At 44.3% G+C, this 19,383-nt stretch overlaps 1 protein-coding gene across 1 annotated transcript in view; it reads left to right on the top strand.

Moving 5' to 3' along the window:
- Positions 1-19,383, top strand: part of LOC309347197 (polycystin-1-like protein 2) — a gene marked incomplete at its 5' end in the record, with an annotated part of 52,916 nt that overhangs the window by 28,352 nt on the left and 5,181 nt on the right. Inside the window, 18 exons of the mRNA XM_081871538.1 lie at positions 1,002-1,227; positions 1,876-2,096; positions 2,474-2,704; positions 3,546-3,647; positions 3,868-4,046; positions 4,414-4,560; positions 5,182-5,381; positions 6,153-6,373; positions 7,729-7,945; positions 8,645-8,873; positions 9,643-9,874; positions 10,744-10,840; positions 13,172-13,312; positions 14,599-14,784; positions 15,741-16,068; positions 16,791-16,924; positions 17,600-17,727; positions 19,086-19,246. Coding sequence (XP_081727664.1) covers positions 1,002-1,227; positions 1,876-2,096; positions 2,474-2,704; positions 3,546-3,647; positions 3,868-4,046; positions 4,414-4,560; positions 5,182-5,381; positions 6,153-6,373; positions 7,729-7,945; positions 8,645-8,873; positions 9,643-9,874; positions 10,744-10,840; positions 13,172-13,312; positions 14,599-14,784; positions 15,741-16,068; positions 16,791-16,924; positions 17,600-17,727; positions 19,086-19,246 — 3,380 coding nt within the window. The remainder of the gene's footprint in view (positions 1-1,001; positions 1,228-1,875; positions 2,097-2,473; positions 2,705-3,545; positions 3,648-3,867; positions 4,047-4,413; positions 4,561-5,181; positions 5,382-6,152; positions 6,374-7,728; positions 7,946-8,644; positions 8,874-9,642; positions 9,875-10,743; positions 10,841-13,171; positions 13,313-14,598; positions 14,785-15,740; positions 16,069-16,790; positions 16,925-17,599; positions 17,728-19,085; positions 19,247-19,383) is intronic.

The raw sequence follows: 19,383 nt of genomic DNA, 5'->3' as shown, positions 1-19,383 counted from the left end.
ATTGAAAGGGGACGTGGGTGGTGCTGTGGGTAAAACCTCAGCGCCTAGGGCTTGCCGATCGCATCGTCGGCCGTTCAAATCCCCGCGGCGGGGTGAGCTCCCGTCTTTCGGTCCCAGCTCCTGCCCACCTAGCAGTTCGAAAGCACCCCTAAGTGCAAGTAGATAAATAGGTACCGCTTTATAGCGGGAAGGTAAACAGCGTTTCCCTGTGCTGTGCTGGTGCTGGCTCGCCAGCTGCAGCTTCATCATGCTGGCCATGTGACCCGGAAGTGTCTCCGGACAGCGCTGGCCCCCAGCCTCTTAAGTGAGATGGGCGCACAACCCTAGAGTCGGACACGACTGGTCCGTACGGGCAGGGGTAACTTTACCTTTACCTTTATTAATTTAAATGGGTCTACACAAAGCAGGACTTAGTAGGCTACAAACCACAATTCCTCACTCCTGGCCTATGGTCAGGGTGATGGGAGTTGTAGTCCAGCACCATCTGGAAGGCCACAGGTTAACCACAGCATCCAAGACATGGTCTTAAGCAGAGCTTTCAAACTTTTCATGTTGATGGCACACTTCTTAGACATTCAATACTTCTTAGTAATTCAGTTTTACTAGGAAATCGGAGGTTAAATTGACCTGTTTCCAGCCCTGGGAGGAGCGCAGGGAACATTTGCCCGACACACCTGCACACTGCAGCCAAGATACTAACGTGTCACAACACACGGTTTGGAAAGCTCTGTCTTAAGGTATTGATGCAGGCACCTTGCTGAAGCCAAACAAGTCTGAATTTGGGCAGTGCTTGGCTTGACACTGCCTGGGAAGGGGAAACCCCATTAAAGACATCTGGAGTTCCATAGAAAGAAGGTGGGGTAGAAATTTAATATATAAACACACACACACTTGCATTTATACTTCAGCTGGGTCTTCCTGCTTGATGACAGCATAGGTTTTTAAAAATTTATCAGGGTTTGGGGGCATTTCCAGAATTGAACTGTTGACATTAAATGCAGATAATGCTGCCAAGGAATTCAGCAACTGACAATGACCTGAATGTGTTGAATCTGGGAAACTTCAGTGCTCTCCAAGTCAATGTGACTTCAGTAAATGCATCTCTAGTGATCCATCTACAGCTGGACCAAGACATTCCACTTATCCTATATTTGGGATATGGATATCACCCCAACGAGACTGACTATGAATTGATGACACGCCTTCCTCTCAACAGAAATTCAAGAGGTAAAAATAAACACTCTGATAGAGGTCTGGTTGCTTGCTCATCAACCAAAGGGTGGTGTAAGCCTGTGTAGAAACTAAAAATCTTTCATGCAGGTTAGTTTGAGAATTAAGGGGGTTTGTTTATAAAACCTTACTTGTCTGGGAAACCAATTGGAAGGTGGTAAAACCATTGAGAAAGACACAAGCTGTAGGCAATGTTTGCAAGTGCTTTGTGGCTCGGGCGGTAAGGGGCTTGGGTAGCCTGAGGGTACCAGATAGAAGAAGGGCAGATCAAAGTGAGTGTCCCAATGACAAGGAAGACAGCATTCTAAAAAAGGAGGAGGAGCTGCGACTCTAATGCAAGAATCTTTAGAGAGAATGTTATGTTGGGAGACTGTTTAGTCTGAGGGAAAGCTGGGTGCATTTAACCTCTTTATTTCACTAAACTCTTGTTGGTCCATTTGGGGTTTGCAATGTGTACATGTAACCTTTCTTACGTTACAACCTTTCCCACTAAGAAAAAACCTTTTAATCTTTTTAGTAGACTTTTAATCATGACTTATAAAACCTTTGTGGTCTCTTGTTAATGTTTCAAAGCCATGTTATAACCACGTAAAAATGTTATAAATAAAGCAATAAGCATTGCTTAATCTGATCATACTTCCCTAGACTTCAACTCAACCACATCTGTTCCAGATGTTGTATATTCCTGGATCCTTCACCCGGAAGACCTTATTTTTGGAGAAGGGACCTACTATTTCATTGTGAGACCAGAAACAGAACTGGAGTCCATGGCCACCCATGACATAAATGTTTCTGTCACTTGCTTTGTCTCCCAATGTGTATTCTGGGATGAGCACCAAGGGAACTGGAACAGCTATGGATGCCACGTGAGTAGACAGAATATAATGCAGTGGAGGGGCATCCTGAGTAATGAAATTTGGGGGAGGACCACAGCTTAGTGGTAGAGCACCGGCCTAGCATGCAGAAGGTCCCAGGTTCAGTCCCTGGCATCTCCAGGTAGGGCAGAGGGAGGCTTCTGCCTGGAACATTGAAGAACCACTGCCAGTCAGAGTAGGCTGTACTGAGCTAGACAGAACAATAGTCTGGCTCAGGCTCAGGCAGCTTCCTCCGTTCCTGTAAGGGGAAAAAATCTACTCACAAGGTTTGCACAAAGTCACAAGCTTGTGAGTGGGTAATTTTGGATTCTTATAGGAATGTAGGGATAGATAGGTAGTCATAAAGACAACTATTCCTTGGCTTGCAGGTTGGCCCCAAAACAAACCCCAATGGCACTCAGTGTCTCTGTAACCACCTGACATTCTTTGGGAGCTCCTTCTTTGTGATGCCAAACTCCATCGACGTCAGCAGAACGGTGGAGTTGTTTGCTACCTTTGTGGACAACCCTGTGGTGGTGACAACTGTGGGCAGCATCTTCCTTGTGTACCTGCTGGTTCTGATCTGGGCCAGAAGAAAAGACATCCAAGATGATGCCAAAGTAAGTCTTGTTCTCAGCTAGAACTTTTATCTGGAAGCTGTTGGTTGCTTAGAGCATTCTTCAACTGAGCATTCTTCAATACAGGGGTACCTTGGTTCTCGGAGTCCATTCCAGAAGTCCATTCGACTTCCAAAAATGTTCAGAAACCAAGGCGTGGCTTCCAATTGGCAGCAGGAGCTTCCTGCACTCAATTGGAAGCCACGTAAGCCGTGTTGGACAATCGGCTTCTAAAAAACATTCGCAAACCAAAACACTCACTTCCGGGTTTGTGGTGTTCAGGAGCCAAAACATTCGAGTCACAAGGCGTTCCAGAACCAAGGTACAACTGTACAATAATAAATATTTTTCCACTGTGCGGCTCTTTGTCATCCTTGCTGAAATGTACACTTTGCAATTGTAATAGACTTTTGTCTACTTGATCGTAAACTTCCCCTCATTAATACGTTGATGTTACAGTCTTGTGCCTTTCGGCACATTTTTGTAGTTGTTACATAGAGCTGTGCCTTTGTATATGACTTGTTTTCATACTTCTTTAAACTGCGCTGAAATCTCTCGAAGAAGGGTAGTTAAGAAATATTTTAAAAATATGTATTTTTGAGATGGTGCAAATAGGAAGAGGTAATCAGCATTCCATTTGAAGACCCTATGTGTTTCCTTCGAGGTGTAAATAAATTATGGGGTGGGGTGGGGTGGGGAATCCCTCAGCAAAAAACAACAACACCTGGTCCTATTTCCAGGTACGTCTTAGATTCAGATCTAGTAATCATTCTCCTCTTCCCTACATTACATATTTTCATTTGTCATTTGCATGTCTTTGCTGATGCTGCCATAAAATATGCAGGTGAAGATAACGGTGTTGGAGGACAACGACCCCTTTGCTCAGTATCGCTACCTGGTGACTGTTTTTACTGGACACCGTCGAGGCTCAGCTACAACCTCCAAGGTACCAATGGGGTCCTGGGCATTGTTGCACATGAGTAAGGAGCTGTAGCTCATGCCTGAAACCCTGGAGGTTATAAGTGCAAATCATAAAGCAGTAAATAGTGAAACAGCCCCTGGTCGTGTTCACGCACACCTGCATTTGCTCTGTTCAGACACCTATTCACAGCTCAAGATTTGGTGGCATGCAAGTACAGTACAAGCATGAACAATTGCTATTCCAGGTGACTCTGACCTTGTACGGCCAGGAAGGGGAGAGTGAGCCACACCACCTGGTGGACCCCGACATGCCAGTCTTTGAGCGAGGAGGAGTAGATGTCTTCCTGCTGTGTACACTGTTTCCTCTTGGGGAACTGCAGAGCATCCGGCTGTGGCATGACAATTCCGGAGGCAGCCCGTCCTGGTATGCAAGGGGCAAAGAAATAACAGGGGAAAGGTCATCCTTTAAACTGGGGCTGGGAAAGAGGAGCCAGCTGATAGGCTGGATGGTGAGCTCCCCCATGGGCAGTAGCAGCCACTGAGGCAGAGCCGGGTGAGGAGATGCTGCTCACCTGTTTTCCCAATGTGGAGGTTGCTGCTGGTAACAGAGGGAGAGGGGTGAAGTTGGCTTGGTAAATCATGGTCAAGAGTGGATTGGCTAGGGTGCCCAATTGCATAAGAACAATCACCCATGGCACAAAATACTGCAACGGGGGCTCTGGTGCACTTGTGTTGTGCGAACCTATCCCAAGTCAGTGCTGTTAGCTTCTTTGTGTTGTTTTTGTTCACAGGTATGTGAACCGTGTGCTGGTTCATGATGTGGCCACGGATCAGAAATGGTATTTCCTCTGCAACTCTTGGCTAGCCATTGATGTCGGAGATTGTGTCCTCGATAAAGTGTTCCCCGTAGCTACTGAGGAAGATATGAAGCAGTTCAGGTATGTTAGGCTGGACCAGAAGGAGCAGTTTCCTCTGGCTGCTTTGTCCCTACCAGAAATGCTTCCACTGGTTATGAAGTAGAGATTCCCTTGCACATGGGTTTTGTAGGTAATGCAGAAGAGTGTGTGTGTGTGTGTGTAAAAAATAGTATAGTGGGGTTGGTATGAATGCTATCTTTGTGTCCCCTGCAAGCCTGTGGTTTTATATCTGTAACTGTATAGTGGAAGGAAACTACTGAAGCGGTTACGTTAATGGCCACCAAGACTGTTAAACATCTTTTTACATCACAGAAGAATTGGCCAAGTATAGGTTTGTTGCCATAGAAATGACTAGCTAGTAAAACTTACAGAAGGAGGCGGAAGGTCTTCTCCCCACTCCCTGGCCCCTGGTTGGAGGTCATGTCTTCCTAGGTGTAAGAGAACAACAAGCCAGGGGGCAGTCTGGGAAGACAGATGCTCCCCACCCAGCCAGAGTTCATTAACAGGGTAAAGACTACAAGTCACACCAGAATGATTTATGCGACTCTGGTGGTTTCATTTGTCTGTGTTGTCATGAAGCCGTGTATCCACAAAACAGTCTTACTCGTGGTCCAGCCTGACACCTTCTTTGCTCCTCTGCAGCAATCTGTTTTTCATGAAGACCTCAAAGGGTTTCCGTGATGGGCATATTTGGTATTCCATTTTCAACCGCTCACCGCGCAGCTCCTTCACGCGAGCCCAGAGGGTATCCTGCTGCTTCTCACTGCTTCTGTGCACCATGCTGACCAGCATCATGTTCTGGGGTGTGCCTAAGGATCCAGCTGACCAGAAAATGGATTTAGGTAACTGCATGCCAGCCTCACCACTTGAATTGGAACTGTGGTGAGAGCTAAGACAGATTGCTGAACGAGGAAGGGGTTCTATAGATCTGAAGGGTTCTTGTTGCTTTGGATTGGCATCGCTGCCAGGTGACTTTAAGCAAGCTGCTACTTTGTTCATTTCTTCAGCTATTTGGGAATAGCCATACTGGCCTACTCTGAAGGGCTGTTTGCGAGATTTCTGAGATTATCCATGTGAAGCACTCTGAGTGTGTGAAACCTGCTATATAAATGCTTACTAGAAAAGCTTTCCAGCATGCATGGCTCAGCTTCTTAAGCAAACAACATGGATTCATCAGGTCAGAGTGTTGACATCCCAAATTTTGCAAATGAAATGTCTCTGTAATGAATCATGTTTGGGATTTGTATTAGGAAAGGAGGATAGTTTGCTTGGAGTATGGAATGTTAGGTAGGGAGGAATGTTGCATATATGTTTGGAATGTTGGAGTGTTAAGGTATGGAATGCTGGGACTTTAACAGGAATTTAGCTGGTTGCTGTTGAAAGAGGGTGGAGAGTAGAGGGAATAAGCAGAATGAGAATGGGTTTAGGAGAATAGTAGTTCTACTGAGTTTCATCCCAGTCTTCAGTTTTCTGTGAATTTGTTTTTATTCCTGAAAGAAAGACTCTGTTGTTCTAGAAGTATGTATTAGGTAGTTTCTCATTAAAATGCAAAGAAAATGAAAAGTCTAACTGATCCCTAACAGCAAAGCCTCTCTTCTACCTGATGTTGCCAGGTAAAATAGAGTTCACGTGGCAGGAGGTGATGATTGGCTTTGAGAGCTCCCTCCTCATGTTCCCCATCAACTTGCTCATCGTCCAGATCTTCAGGAACATCCGGTCTCAGCCTAAGAAAGAGAAGAAGCCAGGGAAAAGTGGGCGAGTGTCCCCCGACCTACCTGCGCCTCTGCACCAAGCCACCCAGAATGTGTCACTCACTCCGGAGGCTGTGATCAAGGCAAGCCACGTGGCGATACAAAGCTGCCTTATGCTGAGTCAAACATGCTTTGCCTGCAGAAGGTGCCATCTCCACTTAGAAGGGTCAGGGAAGGACAAAAGCAGAAGGTCGCAGTTTCAATCCCCAGCACCTTCAGGTAGGGCTGAAAACAAGCTCCTGCCTAAAACTCTGGAAGCCACTGCTAGTCAGTCTTGAAAATATCAGGAAGCTTCCTATGTTCTCTGTTTGAGACCCTGCCAGTCAGAAGAGACAGTACTGACCTACATGAATGAAATAGCCTGACCTGGTGACAAGGCAAGCTTTCATGTTCCTGTTGCTCCACCTGACACTGGGGACTCTGATGAAATGGTTTATAAACTCTCCTAAATTTAAATAAACAAACCAACAAGACTCTGGGCATGATGATTTTATCCACCCCCACACCCCATTCTTTAAAGTGCAATGTGTATTTCTTGATTTGAGAATCTGGTAAACTGCCATTCTGGTTTTGCAGACTGCCTTGGGGCCTGGGATTTCTACCCCAAAATCCTCCTTTGATGGCTCCACTGCGCCTGTGCAGTCAAGGACACAATGCCTGAGCAGTATAGGCTCAATTTCATGATCATGATAATATGTAGTTGCTTCTCTCCTCCAGCATTTTATTTCTTTGGAAAAGGAATTCAAGTTCTGGTGTGGGGTGTTTCTGGTAGATACTGGTCGATCTCTGGATCTCCTTCCCCCCAAAATAAAAAATAACTTAAAAAGCTCAACAACTACTGCTTCCTCAAAAAAGCTCAACCACTCTGGCTTCCTAAGAAAAGCTGAACAACTTTGCCTCTCCCCAAAAAGCTGAACAACTTTGGTTTTCCAAAAAAGCCCAACAACTTTGATTCATCTAATGACAATGGGTAGAGCACGGTCAGTTTTTTTATACTGTGAGTACATCACAATCTGTTGGGAGTTGGACATCCCTGGTACTGTATATAGGAACAAAGGAAACTGCCTTATACTGAGCCAGACACAACAGTCCATACAGCACAGTATTGTCTACACTGACTGGCAGCTGCTCTACAGTGCTTTCAGGCAGGGTTCTCTCCCAGTCCTAACTGGAGATGCTGGGTATTGAAACTGGAGCCTTCTGGATGCAGAACAGGTGCCCTACCACTGAGCTGTAGCATGTCCCCTAATTGCAAGATTCTGTTCATCTTTCTTTTTGGGTAAGAGGGGGATGGGGTTTTTTTAGGGTTTGGGCCTGGATCAAGATGGGGAAAACCTTGCATGTTTTCTGCATGAAACCAACACAGATGGCATTTTCATAATCTTGGCAAATTTGGATTTTCTTTCCCATTGCCACCATATCTTTTGATTCCCTACAGGATATCAGGCGAATTGCCAACTCCCTGTTCAAAACCCTCAAGGCCCCACTGCCTTCCCCAGACCCTGATTTTGGCAAATCGACTGACATCAACAAGCTCTTGGCCTTGGTTGAGGACATTATCTGCCAGCAGAACAGGATCGGACAGGAATTTTATGACGAGAGCAAGAAGAAAGATGATCCAATTATCATCACCCTCGGCTTGGTGGATTTACAAGGTAAGTTACAAGCTGGCAATTTCCGATGCGGCAAAATTCCGGTAAGTGAAGGTGATAACAGCTCCCAAGGACACAGAACCATCTGGCAGGCAACACGGTCCTAGCGGCTGACATGCTCACTCTCTGAGACAGTTCACCAGGGCCAGCCTGAGACATTTTGCTTCCTGTTGTGGCAAAAAAAAATCTTAATTTCACACATATGTTCATTGGGTTGGAACTGCTGGTGGCTGACCAGGAACAAGACCTTGGGATTCTAGTGTGAGGCAACTGTGAAAAAGGGGCAATTTTCATGTTAGGAATGATTAGAAAAATAACTGAATATAAAACTGCCAATATCATAATGCCTTTATACAAATATATGGTGTGACTGCATTTGTACCGTTCTGGCCACCTTAACTCAGAAAGCTCAGTGTAAAGTTGTGAAAGGCTCAGGAAAAGAGCAACCAAAATGATCGAGGGGTGGAGCAACTCCCTATGGAGAAAGTTTGCTGCGTTTGAGGCATTCTAGTTTACAGAAAAGGTGAGTTCGAGATGACATGCAGGAATCACAGGTAAGGAATCCCTGTCAAGTAGCCATGCAACCTCTGTTCAAAAGCCTCCCGTGAAGGAGAGTCCGTTCCACAATCAAACAGCTCCTACAAGTGATTGTGTTCTTTTAATTTCCAAGTAAACAAGTTTTAGTTTTTCTCTCCCCTCTAGAAAAGACAAGGACTCCAACTCCAGAAAAAGGAGTGGGTGAAAGGCTGAAGCATCGAGACTACAACCGCTGCCTCTACATGCAGCTGCAGCATGTGGAGATGGAGATGGAGCTGTTGGGGCCTCATAGATTCCAGAGCCCACAAAGCTACTCCCAGGCTGTGAGGCAGGTTCGGCACATGAAGGACTTCCTGGAAAGCCAGCTGTGCTCTGCAGCATCCATTAGCGAGAGGTAAAATGATGAGTTTGGGGAAGGTCCAGAGGCCTCATGCCATTGCCCGTGCTTTTATCTTACATAAGAACATTTACAAGCTTTATCTTGTTGGCTTTTTCCTCATAGGACTCCTATGAAATAGGTCTGTTATTCTCAATTTACAGTTTGGGGAAGGGAAAACTGAGGCCAAAAATCCACCATAAGGCCACAGGTTGTACTCAGCTAAGCTTTGCTCAGATTAGACCTACTGAGATGAATAGACCTAAGTTAATCATGTCAACTGATTTCAGTGGGTCTACTCTGAGTATGGCCAGCAATAGATGCAGTCTAACCAAAATGTCACAAAGTAGTGTGCAGGCTTTTGAGTTCACTAGAACACTTCATCAAGCTAGACAGTAAACAGAGTGGGGGAGGAAAATGGGGTGGGGAGAATGAGGAAAAAAAGTTAGCTCATGTGAAGTCATGGAGTCTGCAGGATGGAATTAAGATGTTTTAAGATGGAATGTGGGCCAAGGAAGCAGACATTCAATCCCCTGTTTTGAGAATATAAAATTCAGTAGTTAATCTGTCAAGAGATATTTTTTTTATCTAAGACACACAGTGAGTGAATGACTGAGGGATGACAAGGACCATATCCCTACCAAACTTTTAAAGCACTCTTACACACTTGTTATCTTTTTCATTCAACATTCTGCCCCCTCCCAGTTAAGATGCTTATTTAGCATTTTTTTACCACTGCTTTGAGCTCTTGTATATGTCATGTAACCCAGCTTTCTTGCTTCGCCAGAGGCTCACCAACTCCCAGCGTTCTCGGAGATGGCAAGAAGGAACCAGCACCCAAAGGCCTGCCCTGGTGGTGTGTCTTCATTGGCTGGTCCCTGGTGGCCATCACCAGCGGCGTATCGGGATTCTTCACAATGCTGTACGGGCTGCATTATGGGAAGGACAACTCCATCAAGTGGCTGATCTCCATGGCCATCTCCTTCTTTGAAAGCCTTTTCATCACACAACCCTTAAAGGTAGGCTCCCCTAGGAACATTAGAAAGCTGCCCATCCAGCTCAGTATTGTCTGCACTGACTGGCAGCAGCTCTCCAGGGTTTCAAGCAGGGGTCTTCCACAGCCCTTCTTGGAGATTCCAGGGAGGGGACCTGGGGCATTCTGCATGCAAAGCAGATACTCTACCACTGAAGACTGCCCTTCCTTTTCATCACAGGCTTTAGTTACATAAGGTTCAATGGCAGAAGCTCCATTTACATGTGTGCACACAAGTGGGAATGTCGGTGAATGGTCACAGCAGGATATTCAGGGCTTGGAAATGAAGAGGAGATATGCATTGCTCACCAAGGGTTTTGTTTCTGTGGACCACTTGCAGAAGGGATGCTATGGGCGCCTCTGGATATGCACTTTCTTTTATCTACTTGTTCCTAGCCTAAGGCCAAATCAGGGTACCAAGAGGCCATCTAAATATATGTGGGAAGAATTGCAGGGCTTTGTTTCGTCTTTTAATTTAATGTCTATACTACAAATGTAAACTGGTTTCAAATCTCTTTAAGCATGAGTCTGAACAAAGAGAAGCCTGGAAATTGTAGTTATTGGTTTAACTATAGAATTGCTGGCACCTTCAAAAATCATAGTTCTAACGGTGCATTGTCTTAATTTGATATGTGCAAGGCAGCCTTCATTAATCAGTGGCATACTATTTATGCTGTCTTCAGAAAGAGTGAAACAGATTCCTGGCGGCCAAATTTTCCAATATTCCACAGGCTTCATCTGCATTTAGAAAACACAATATCTTTTCTGCCGATGCAAGGTGTCAGAAATAGATATTTTACACTAAGCTTATCTGTGCCAAAATATGTTTCTAGATCTGCAACAACTGTTTTCTAGGTACTGGGGTTTGCTGCTTTCTTTGCTCTGGTTCTTAAAAAGGTGGAACAGGAAGATGAGGAAAACACATCTATCAATGGCCCATTGTCTGCCCCAGGTAACTTATTAAGCTATTTTAATAACATGGCCTAGAATAACATTAGCCTTCCCTAATCTGGTGTCCTCCAAATGTAGCTGAACTATAACTGTCACCAGCCCTGGCTATTGGTCATGCTGACTGTGTCTGATGGGATTTGGTGTTCAAAACATCTGGAGGGCTGCTGATTGGGGGAAATTGACCTATAATTTATTTCCCCTGGCTTTGCAAAATATCACGACCAGGCTTTGATGGTAGGACAGAGAAAGCTAGAAGTAGTTGTAGTTCCAATTTAAAGTCCTCCTTCTGTTTGCCACCCATCAAGCTCCCAAAAGAAGGAGGCTGCAGAGAAGGCCTTCTGAGGACTTTCTTAACAGCTAGGCAGGTTCATATGGTAGACTTGCCCTTCAACTTCTAAAGGATTGAGGAAGAGCAAAGTGCTGAATAGGGGCAAGTCTAGCAATAACTGCACAATTTGTGTAACCTGCATGTGCAAATAGTTGCGCACTCTTGTTATTCACATGTAATGTTCAATTGTTGTACTGTCTGTGTACCTATGCACATAGTCGCTGAGCTGTACAGATCAACAAGTGTGCCCTCTTTCATACAAACACTGGAACACGGGTAGAAACAGTTTGAACTTGTGTTCAGTACATCATGCGAACAAGCCTGATATCAAGGGACATCCTCTTCTGCAATTTGCGGACCATAAGGGGCAACCAGGACTCAGGAGCATCAGGCTTCCCTTGTGAAATTGCCTCTCGTCACATCAGTTTCACTGGCAAAATTAGCACGCTGTACTGGACACCTGCCCAGTTTCCTTGTCATCTCTGAAAAGGGAAAGTTTCACTGCCTGTACAGCAGAGCTCCTCGCTCCACTTAGGCCCTTTTCTCGCTTGTGCAGAGATCTATTTTTATCTCACCTTAAGCCAAACATATTCTCTCCTGCCCATTTCAATAGCCATGATGGGTGTTAGATCACATGCACTGTTTGATATCAATGACCTTTTCTTTGCTCCAGTCAGTCTATGCTTTTTTGTCCATAATCCAAGGTACTAGGTAAGTTTGTGCTATTTTCCATTTCTAAATAATTCAGCTTCTCCATTGAAGTTCCTAATGGGGTTTTTAAATGTGTATCCTTTGTTTTCCTAGTAAGAACCCAGTGCAGGTTACATAAACAATTATATCAAATAAGCATCTTAGCCTAAAACAGAACTGCAGTCAGCATTAAAAACCAGCTTACGGTTGGTGATGGAAGACTGAGTATTTATAGAGAGTTGTTTTTTTAAAATCAAAGTATCGTGCTGCTGTTTTATAATTAACAATATACTGATAGATGTTGTGGAGGCAAAGTGCAATCTAATCCATGTTTATCTGGAGGTAAGTCCCATAGTGTTCAGTAGGGCTTTCTCCCTAGTAAGTGTGCTTAGGATTTCTATACATGCTTAACCGAACAGTGAGTCACACTGAAGTCACTGGTTTCTCCTTCTGAGTTGACAAACATATATAAGATCACACTATTAATCAGCTAGTGCGGGGGGGGGGGGGACGACCTGTTACTGGACTCCAACTCCCATCATCCCTGACCAGGCTACTGGGGCTGGTGGGAATTGCAGTCCAACAACAACTGGAGGACCACAGGCTTCCCACGTGCTGAGGAAGTGACTGCAAGGAGATATACAAAGTAGCCTGCAATCCTTCCTATCTGTCTGTCTATAGTTGTGCCTGGAAATGGTCAAGAAACCAAAGAAGCTTTCATTGACTTTGTATTTGAAGGTTTTGGCCTTGACCTACAGAGCTCTAAATGACCTGGGTACCTAAAGGAGTATGAATGTCCTTGGTAGCTTGGGGCACATCGTACTGTTGCTATTAAAATGTATTTTCTGTAGCATGAAAAATAAGTAAGAACATTGTGCAAAAACAACCACAAACCCTGCCCCCAGACTGTTGCAATTTTGGGGTGGGATTTGATAACTAGAATGTGCCTTTGAGCTCCTCATGATGCTTCTTGCTTGCCTGGATAGACAGAGATGTGTGAGCATTGTTGCTCCACCCACTTTTACTTCTGACCCTGCCCACCACTGAAATGTGACCATTGGAAGGATATCTAGAAGAGAATGATTCCTCAGGCTAAAAAAGATTCCCCAGCCCTGATGTAGGCTATCAAAACTAGCTCTAGGGCTAGTCTAAATTAGGCTTTCCCAATGGAAACTGCACTTTTCATAAGGCCAAGATTGGTGACACAGGCCTATTGCCATTGATTCACAGTCTCCAAATATTGTCCCTCTCCTATTGTTTTCAGCTGATAAATTCCCGGCTAGTAATAGGCTGCTGCCTCCTCTTCCTGTACAGGTGACTCAAACCCTATCTTTGGAGCCCGCAGGGACAGCGGAAGCAACATCTACCAGCCTCCCCCTTCTACTGACATTGAGAAAATGAAGAGTAACCGTGTCAAGGAGCAGAAAGCATTTGCCCTGATTAGAGAAATATTGGGTACTTTTATGATTGCATTCTAAACATACTGTGAGGGGGGAGATAATGGGCTTTAAAAGAAGGCATGTGTTGGGGAGTTACTTATTTCCTTGTCAAGAAGACGGGGACAACAGGCACCACTGATTCACATAAAATGTGCTTGTCTAATTTATATGTATATATGCACATTCAGAAATGATTACTGTAAACGTAAATAGAAATACAATAATCTCATCATGGGGAAGACTGATCAGGTGAGCTGTGTGCTGGGTGGTGCTGTGGTCTAAACCACCGAGCCTCTTGGGCTTGTCAATTGGAAGGTTGGCAGTTTGAATCTGCACGATGGGGTGAGCTCCCGTTGCTCTGTCCCAGCTTCTGCCAACCTAGCAGTTTGAAAGCATACCAGTACAAGTAAATAAATAGGTAAGGTAAACGTAAAGGGAGTGGGTGGCGCTGTAGCAGGAAGGTAAACAGCATTTCCATGCACTCTGGCACTCGTCACGGTCCTCCATGCACCAGTAGCAGTTTAGTCATGCTGACCAGATGACCTGGAAAGCTGTCTGTGGGCAAACACCGGCTCCCTTGGCCTTGAAAAGCTAGATGAGCACCACACCCCATAGTTGCCTTTGACTGGACTTAACTGTCCAGGGGTCCTTTACCTTTACCTTTTTTACAGCTCACTGTTAATGGACAACTTTCAATGCCCCTTCTGCCTTGAAACAAGACCCTCTCTCCTTTATAGGGTTCTTTATCTTTAAACTGGATTTGGGCTGGGCAATAGGGAACTCTTCAAATAGAAGATTGTCCTCTGGGCCATTAAAAACAAACCAACAAGGACAAGCCCAGTTTAGAGAAGCTATTCTCTTAAGCGGTCCACAAAGTAAACATGGGACATACCTTAGGGACCATAAGCACAGTACAATTTTGTGTGTGTCCAAGACCTTAGTATTTAAAAATTAGAACCAAATGGAAATGGATATTGCCCCTCAGAAAAACATATGCCACACTCATTATGCCGTAATCCTAACCAGTGGAACCTTAACCATATCTACTCAGAATTCAATAGGACTTACTTCCAGGTAACTCAAATAGGATTAGGGTAGCAATGTTTGCTGTTGTGTTCTTGCACACTTCTTGAATTGTTTTTTAAGGTGTGTTTGCAAAGGTACAGGAAACCTATGTTCGTACTACAGTTGCACAGAGTAGAATGAGCCATTTGAAAAGTATTAGCCCCTGTCTGAAAGCACCTTTAGAAACCTATTAGGTTTCTTCTTTGCTTTCATATTGCTTTGCTCTCCTCTCCCCAGCCTACTTGGGTTTCTTGTGGATGCTGCTTTTGGTTGCCTATGGGCAGCGAGATCCTAACTCCTATTACCTGAACAAACACATTGAGAACAGCTTCACAGACGGATTCCAAGACGTCTTCAGTTATCAGGACTTCTTCAAATGGGCCAGAACCACCTTAGTCAGCAACTTGTACAGCTCACACCAAGGTACAGAAATTCATTTCATTTTGTTTCATTTCAGTTATTTATTAAAGTTCTATACCACCCTTCATCCAAAGATCAGAGGCAGTTTACAATATAAAAACACAAAAATACATAACAGAGTAACAAACAAAAAGGCCATATATTGTTTAATGAGCCAAAGGCTAGGAAGAGTTCCAATGCCCAGATAAAGAGGCTTGGAAGGCTGCATTTGGCCCTCTCGGCCTTAGGTTCCCATCTCTGCTTTAAAGGACCTCCTCTTCCAATATACTGCTGTCTGTACCCCAAAGTCATCGGTGGAAGCCATTCTGCAAATACCCCCTGAGAAAGTGGCTGTAAGAGAGAGGGACCGTCTCTCTTGCGGCTCCTCTGTTATGGAGTGGTATATCTTGGGATATTCACCCGGTGCTTACATTAATTTATTTTTTTGGCACCAGACACTTTTCAGTTCACCGAGTTGTGTTTTTTAAGGGCTTTCTTGTTTTAGCATGGACATATTTTTAATTTATTACTGGAATAATTTTAGGCTCAGCTGGCTGTGTTTTTTATCCTTATGGTAGCGATGAGGAGACTGAAACCTAGGGACCAAATGTGCCCCACCAGGGCTCTGTCTGGCATTCAGACTCTGACTCTCCAGTAGGAGATGCAGTTTTTCAACTGAAAAAGATCTGCCTTTTTAAGGATTTTGCCTTTTGAAGTTTTTATACAAGCAAATACAGTTAGCATTGCATTGTGCTGCCTCAGTTGCTGCTTCTTAGTCTCTGTTTCTTTGCATCTTGTGCTTTTGTTACGAGGGTTTGCTTGTCACTCAGACGACATTGCCATAAATAAAATAAATAAAATGAGTAAATATAAAACTGTTGGTGGAGTACAAATTAACTTTGAAAGCATTTCAAATGACTGTGGAAGGATTTGCCTTTTCAAACACTTTCTCTCCCCCTCCCTCCTTAAATTTCAACAAGGCTTTATCACGGATGGCAACTCCAAGCTGGTGGGCAGTGCCCGGATTCGCCAGGTGCGAGTGAAGGGCAACACCTGCCCAATAGATCCCAAACTGCAGCTGACGGTTGGCAAGTGCCATGCTTCTTATTCTTTCGACACGGAGGACATGGCAGACTATGGAGCGCACTGGAACATCTCTTCCCTTGATAACTCGTCAGAACTCAGTTCTGCATGGCAGTATCAGAGCCAGTCCAAACTGAGAGGGCACCCAATCTGGGGCAAACTGGCTGTCTACAGAGGTGGTGGATTTGTGGTTCACTTGGGGACAGATGCCCACAATGCCTCCAGGTAGCTTATCTCTGCTTATTTGTGCTTCCACTGTAGAAGTGGTAGCAGCAGCAGTAGTTTAATCAGTTAGATTAATTCAGGGGTTGGGAATCCTTGGCTCCACCTGGTTCTAGGGTCCCATCCCACCCATTAGCAGTTCAATGGGAAGCAACTAAGTGAGAGAAGATGGGATGTTGATGTTTTGCAAAGCATGCAGTTGCAGCTCCAGATTTGGTACAGATTGGGGAAAGTCTTAGCAGAGAGATAAACTTATGTTTCCTTGCAAATATGCAGCGTTTCTGCATTTTCTAATTGCATACATGCCATTTCCAGGGTGTGACTGCATTTTGATGTTTGGGACTTTGAATAGCTGTTAGGCAAGGCTTGCATTTCAGTGGTGTATTAATATTATTTCTATTCTTCTCCTGGAGCTATAGAGTTCTTTTTACCTTTTGCACAGTCAAGCCAGATAAAGTGGGGTTGAGGGTGTCTATGCTGGCTGTGGCTAATGGGAGTTGTCTTTCAAACCATCTGGAAGGTGCTAGGTTGGGAAAGGCTAGTTTAGACCAATGGCTGATCTAAGGGCATCTCAAATGTTCTAGACTGAATGCTTTGTTACTGCAGGAAATGGGGTTCCACACTCTTTTCTGCTGGATTTGGCAACCTCTTGACTCATTAGCATCTTAACATTTTTAGGACCACAGCATGTGAGATTACACATTCCTCACTTTGTATTTTGGCAGAATCCTCCAGTACCTCTTCAATAACATTTGGCTGGATACATTTACGAGAGCTGTGTTTGTTGAGTTCACTGTCTACAATGCAAATGTGAACCTCTTCTGCATTGTAAGCCTCATGTTTGAAACCAATGCCTTAGGTAAGAGCCTGACATCTGTGCCAGTGTTTTCATGTAAGAAAAAAAGCAGTGCCTACATTACTCTGGGAGTTTGCCTGGCACATTTTGTCTCCACATTACTGTAGTAATTCAATATCAACCCAGCATATTACATGGATACAGTGAGCAGAGACAGAAAAAGGAACAGGGTTTCTTTTTTATATTTAATTTTTATTCATTTTCTATAATCAAACAACAACAAAAAAGAAGAATAAACATAAAAGATAGCCCACACATACCATAAAAAAGACAGACATCACCCAAAGCAATACACCTACACCAACCAAAAAACAGACATTAAATGACAATGGAAAACGATTGACTTCCCTCCATCTCGGTTTTGGGTTCTGTGCATATTAAGACCATTCTGCAGTTTTTCATTTTATAGCCTCCACACATCGCAAGAGTTATACTAAGCCTACTGTGATTTTTATATTTCTACAGTTTGTTTCCATATATGTTATGAATTTAGACCAATCATCAATAAACTTTATGCCTCAAAAAAAAAAAAAAAAAAAAAAAGGAACAGGGTTTCCATACAGCTACAATACATAGAAGAGGGCATTTCAGATTTGTACATTTTGTCTTAACCCTCCACAGTAAGCTGCACCTGCTGTCCGACAGAATAGAATACTGACTTCTCCTTTGATTTCGCAGGGGCCTTCTTTACGAGGTCTGAGCTGCAGAGTGTCCGGCTTTATCCATACACAGATGGTCTGCATATCTTTGTGATAGCAGCAGAAGTCATTTATTTCCTCTTTGTCATATACTACATGGTGGGACAGGTAAGGATACCAGACAAGCCCTGCTGGATCAAGTCAATGGTCCATTTGCTCCAGCATCCAATAGTAGCCAGCCACATGCCTCTGTGCACAGTAGCACTCTTTTGCTCTTGGTTCTCAGCGACTGGTATTTAGAGGCATGGTACCTCTGAACAGTGGAAGGCATGCTCTTCCACCCTGAGCCAGGAAAGCGAACCTTGTTGGTGATATGAACCTGGAATTTCTTGTGCCACAGTTGAGAACAATGCTGCTAAACCAGCCTTCCACAAATTAATCCTTCCCGATGTTTTTAAGTGAAACTCTCACCATCCCTGGCCATTGCCCATATTCGCTGAGGCTGATGCAGGTTGGAAGTCATCAACATCTGAAGAATACACAGGTCCCCCGTGCATTCTGGAGACCAGACACCCATATTGTTTGGTCACATATGTTCCAGGGCTTGCGAATCCTATCAGCAGCCCTGGCTGCCACCAGCCCTGACACTTTATTATAGTGCTTGTAACTCCTGCTGCCAGTCAACTGCCACACCCTGCAGGCAGGGACTAAGTAACCCCGACAGTGTAATTGTATAGATGTCTTCTCAGAAATAAGTCCCACACTTTGTTCAGGTAGGTGTGCAGAGGCCTGCAGCCAAAGACTTGTAATGAGACAGCTGTCCTTCTTTTTGTGACCACCCTGAAGTTTTAGGATGCTGTCCTACAAACTGATTGGCTTTCTCTTTCGCATGGAATTTCCAGAACATCATTGGAGATAAAGGAGTACCTAAGGCTGCCTTCAGACAGTACTTTGCTCCATTTTCCTGTCATTTCTGTAACTGTTGTTTTCCACGTTTTATGTGAACTTTCACATGAAGTAAAAGCCACTGTTGGAAAACAAGCGGAATCTAAAATAAATTTAGTGTCTTTTCCTTCTTATTTGGTTCCAGCAAGATTTTATTTGCAGCCATGTTAACCCAGGAAATTGCATACAGTTCCTACTTGCCATTTAAAATTTAGGCCACCCCAAGTCTCTGCACATGCATCGTAAATATGGTTGGGAATAGATAACAAACAGTTTTCAGAGCAGAATGCTCCTTGCAGAATAGGCTCGTCATCGGAAGTGTTTTCCTTATCATCTTTTCCATGTTGAATCTCTGCAGGTCAGGCAGCTGTTAGAAAGGAGAGGCAGCCGCCAGCCAGAAAAAGCTGGAGACCCTCTCTGCATTCCAGCAGCATTCTCATTTAACTGACTGTGTGATCCTTGGATATGAGGTCATGCTTGGCTAGGCATCGAAATGAGGTTGCATTGTAGCAACACAATCTGCCTTTCTCCCTAACGATCACTTAATGCATTCTTTGGAACTGAACTCCTTGTTCCTGCAGGGAAAGCTCATGCGCGCTCTGAAATGGAATTACTTCCGAAGCAAGTGGAACCTGTTGGAACTGGCCATCATTTCCATCAGCTGGAGCGCCCTGTTGGTGTTTGTAAGACGGACAATCTTGGGCTTGCGGGACATCAGCTACTATCAGGAGCACAAGGATGAGTAAGGGCTCTCCATCCTGCCACTTACAAACTCTCCATCCCAGCATGGGTAGAAAAGGGAAGAATTTTAAAGCAGCATTTGTGATCTGTGGATACTCCCTGTGGAATTTGATCTCTGTGAATTCCAATGCAAACTGA

This window comes from Podarcis erhardii (assembly GCF_964252035.2).
Source record: "Podarcis erhardii genome assembly, chromosome: 7".
Lineage (NCBI taxonomy): Eukaryota > Metazoa > Chordata > Lepidosauria > Squamata > Lacertidae > Podarcis > Podarcis erhardii.
Note: the sequence above shows the minus strand (reverse complement) of the source record. Positions and strands in the feature narration are given on the sequence as shown.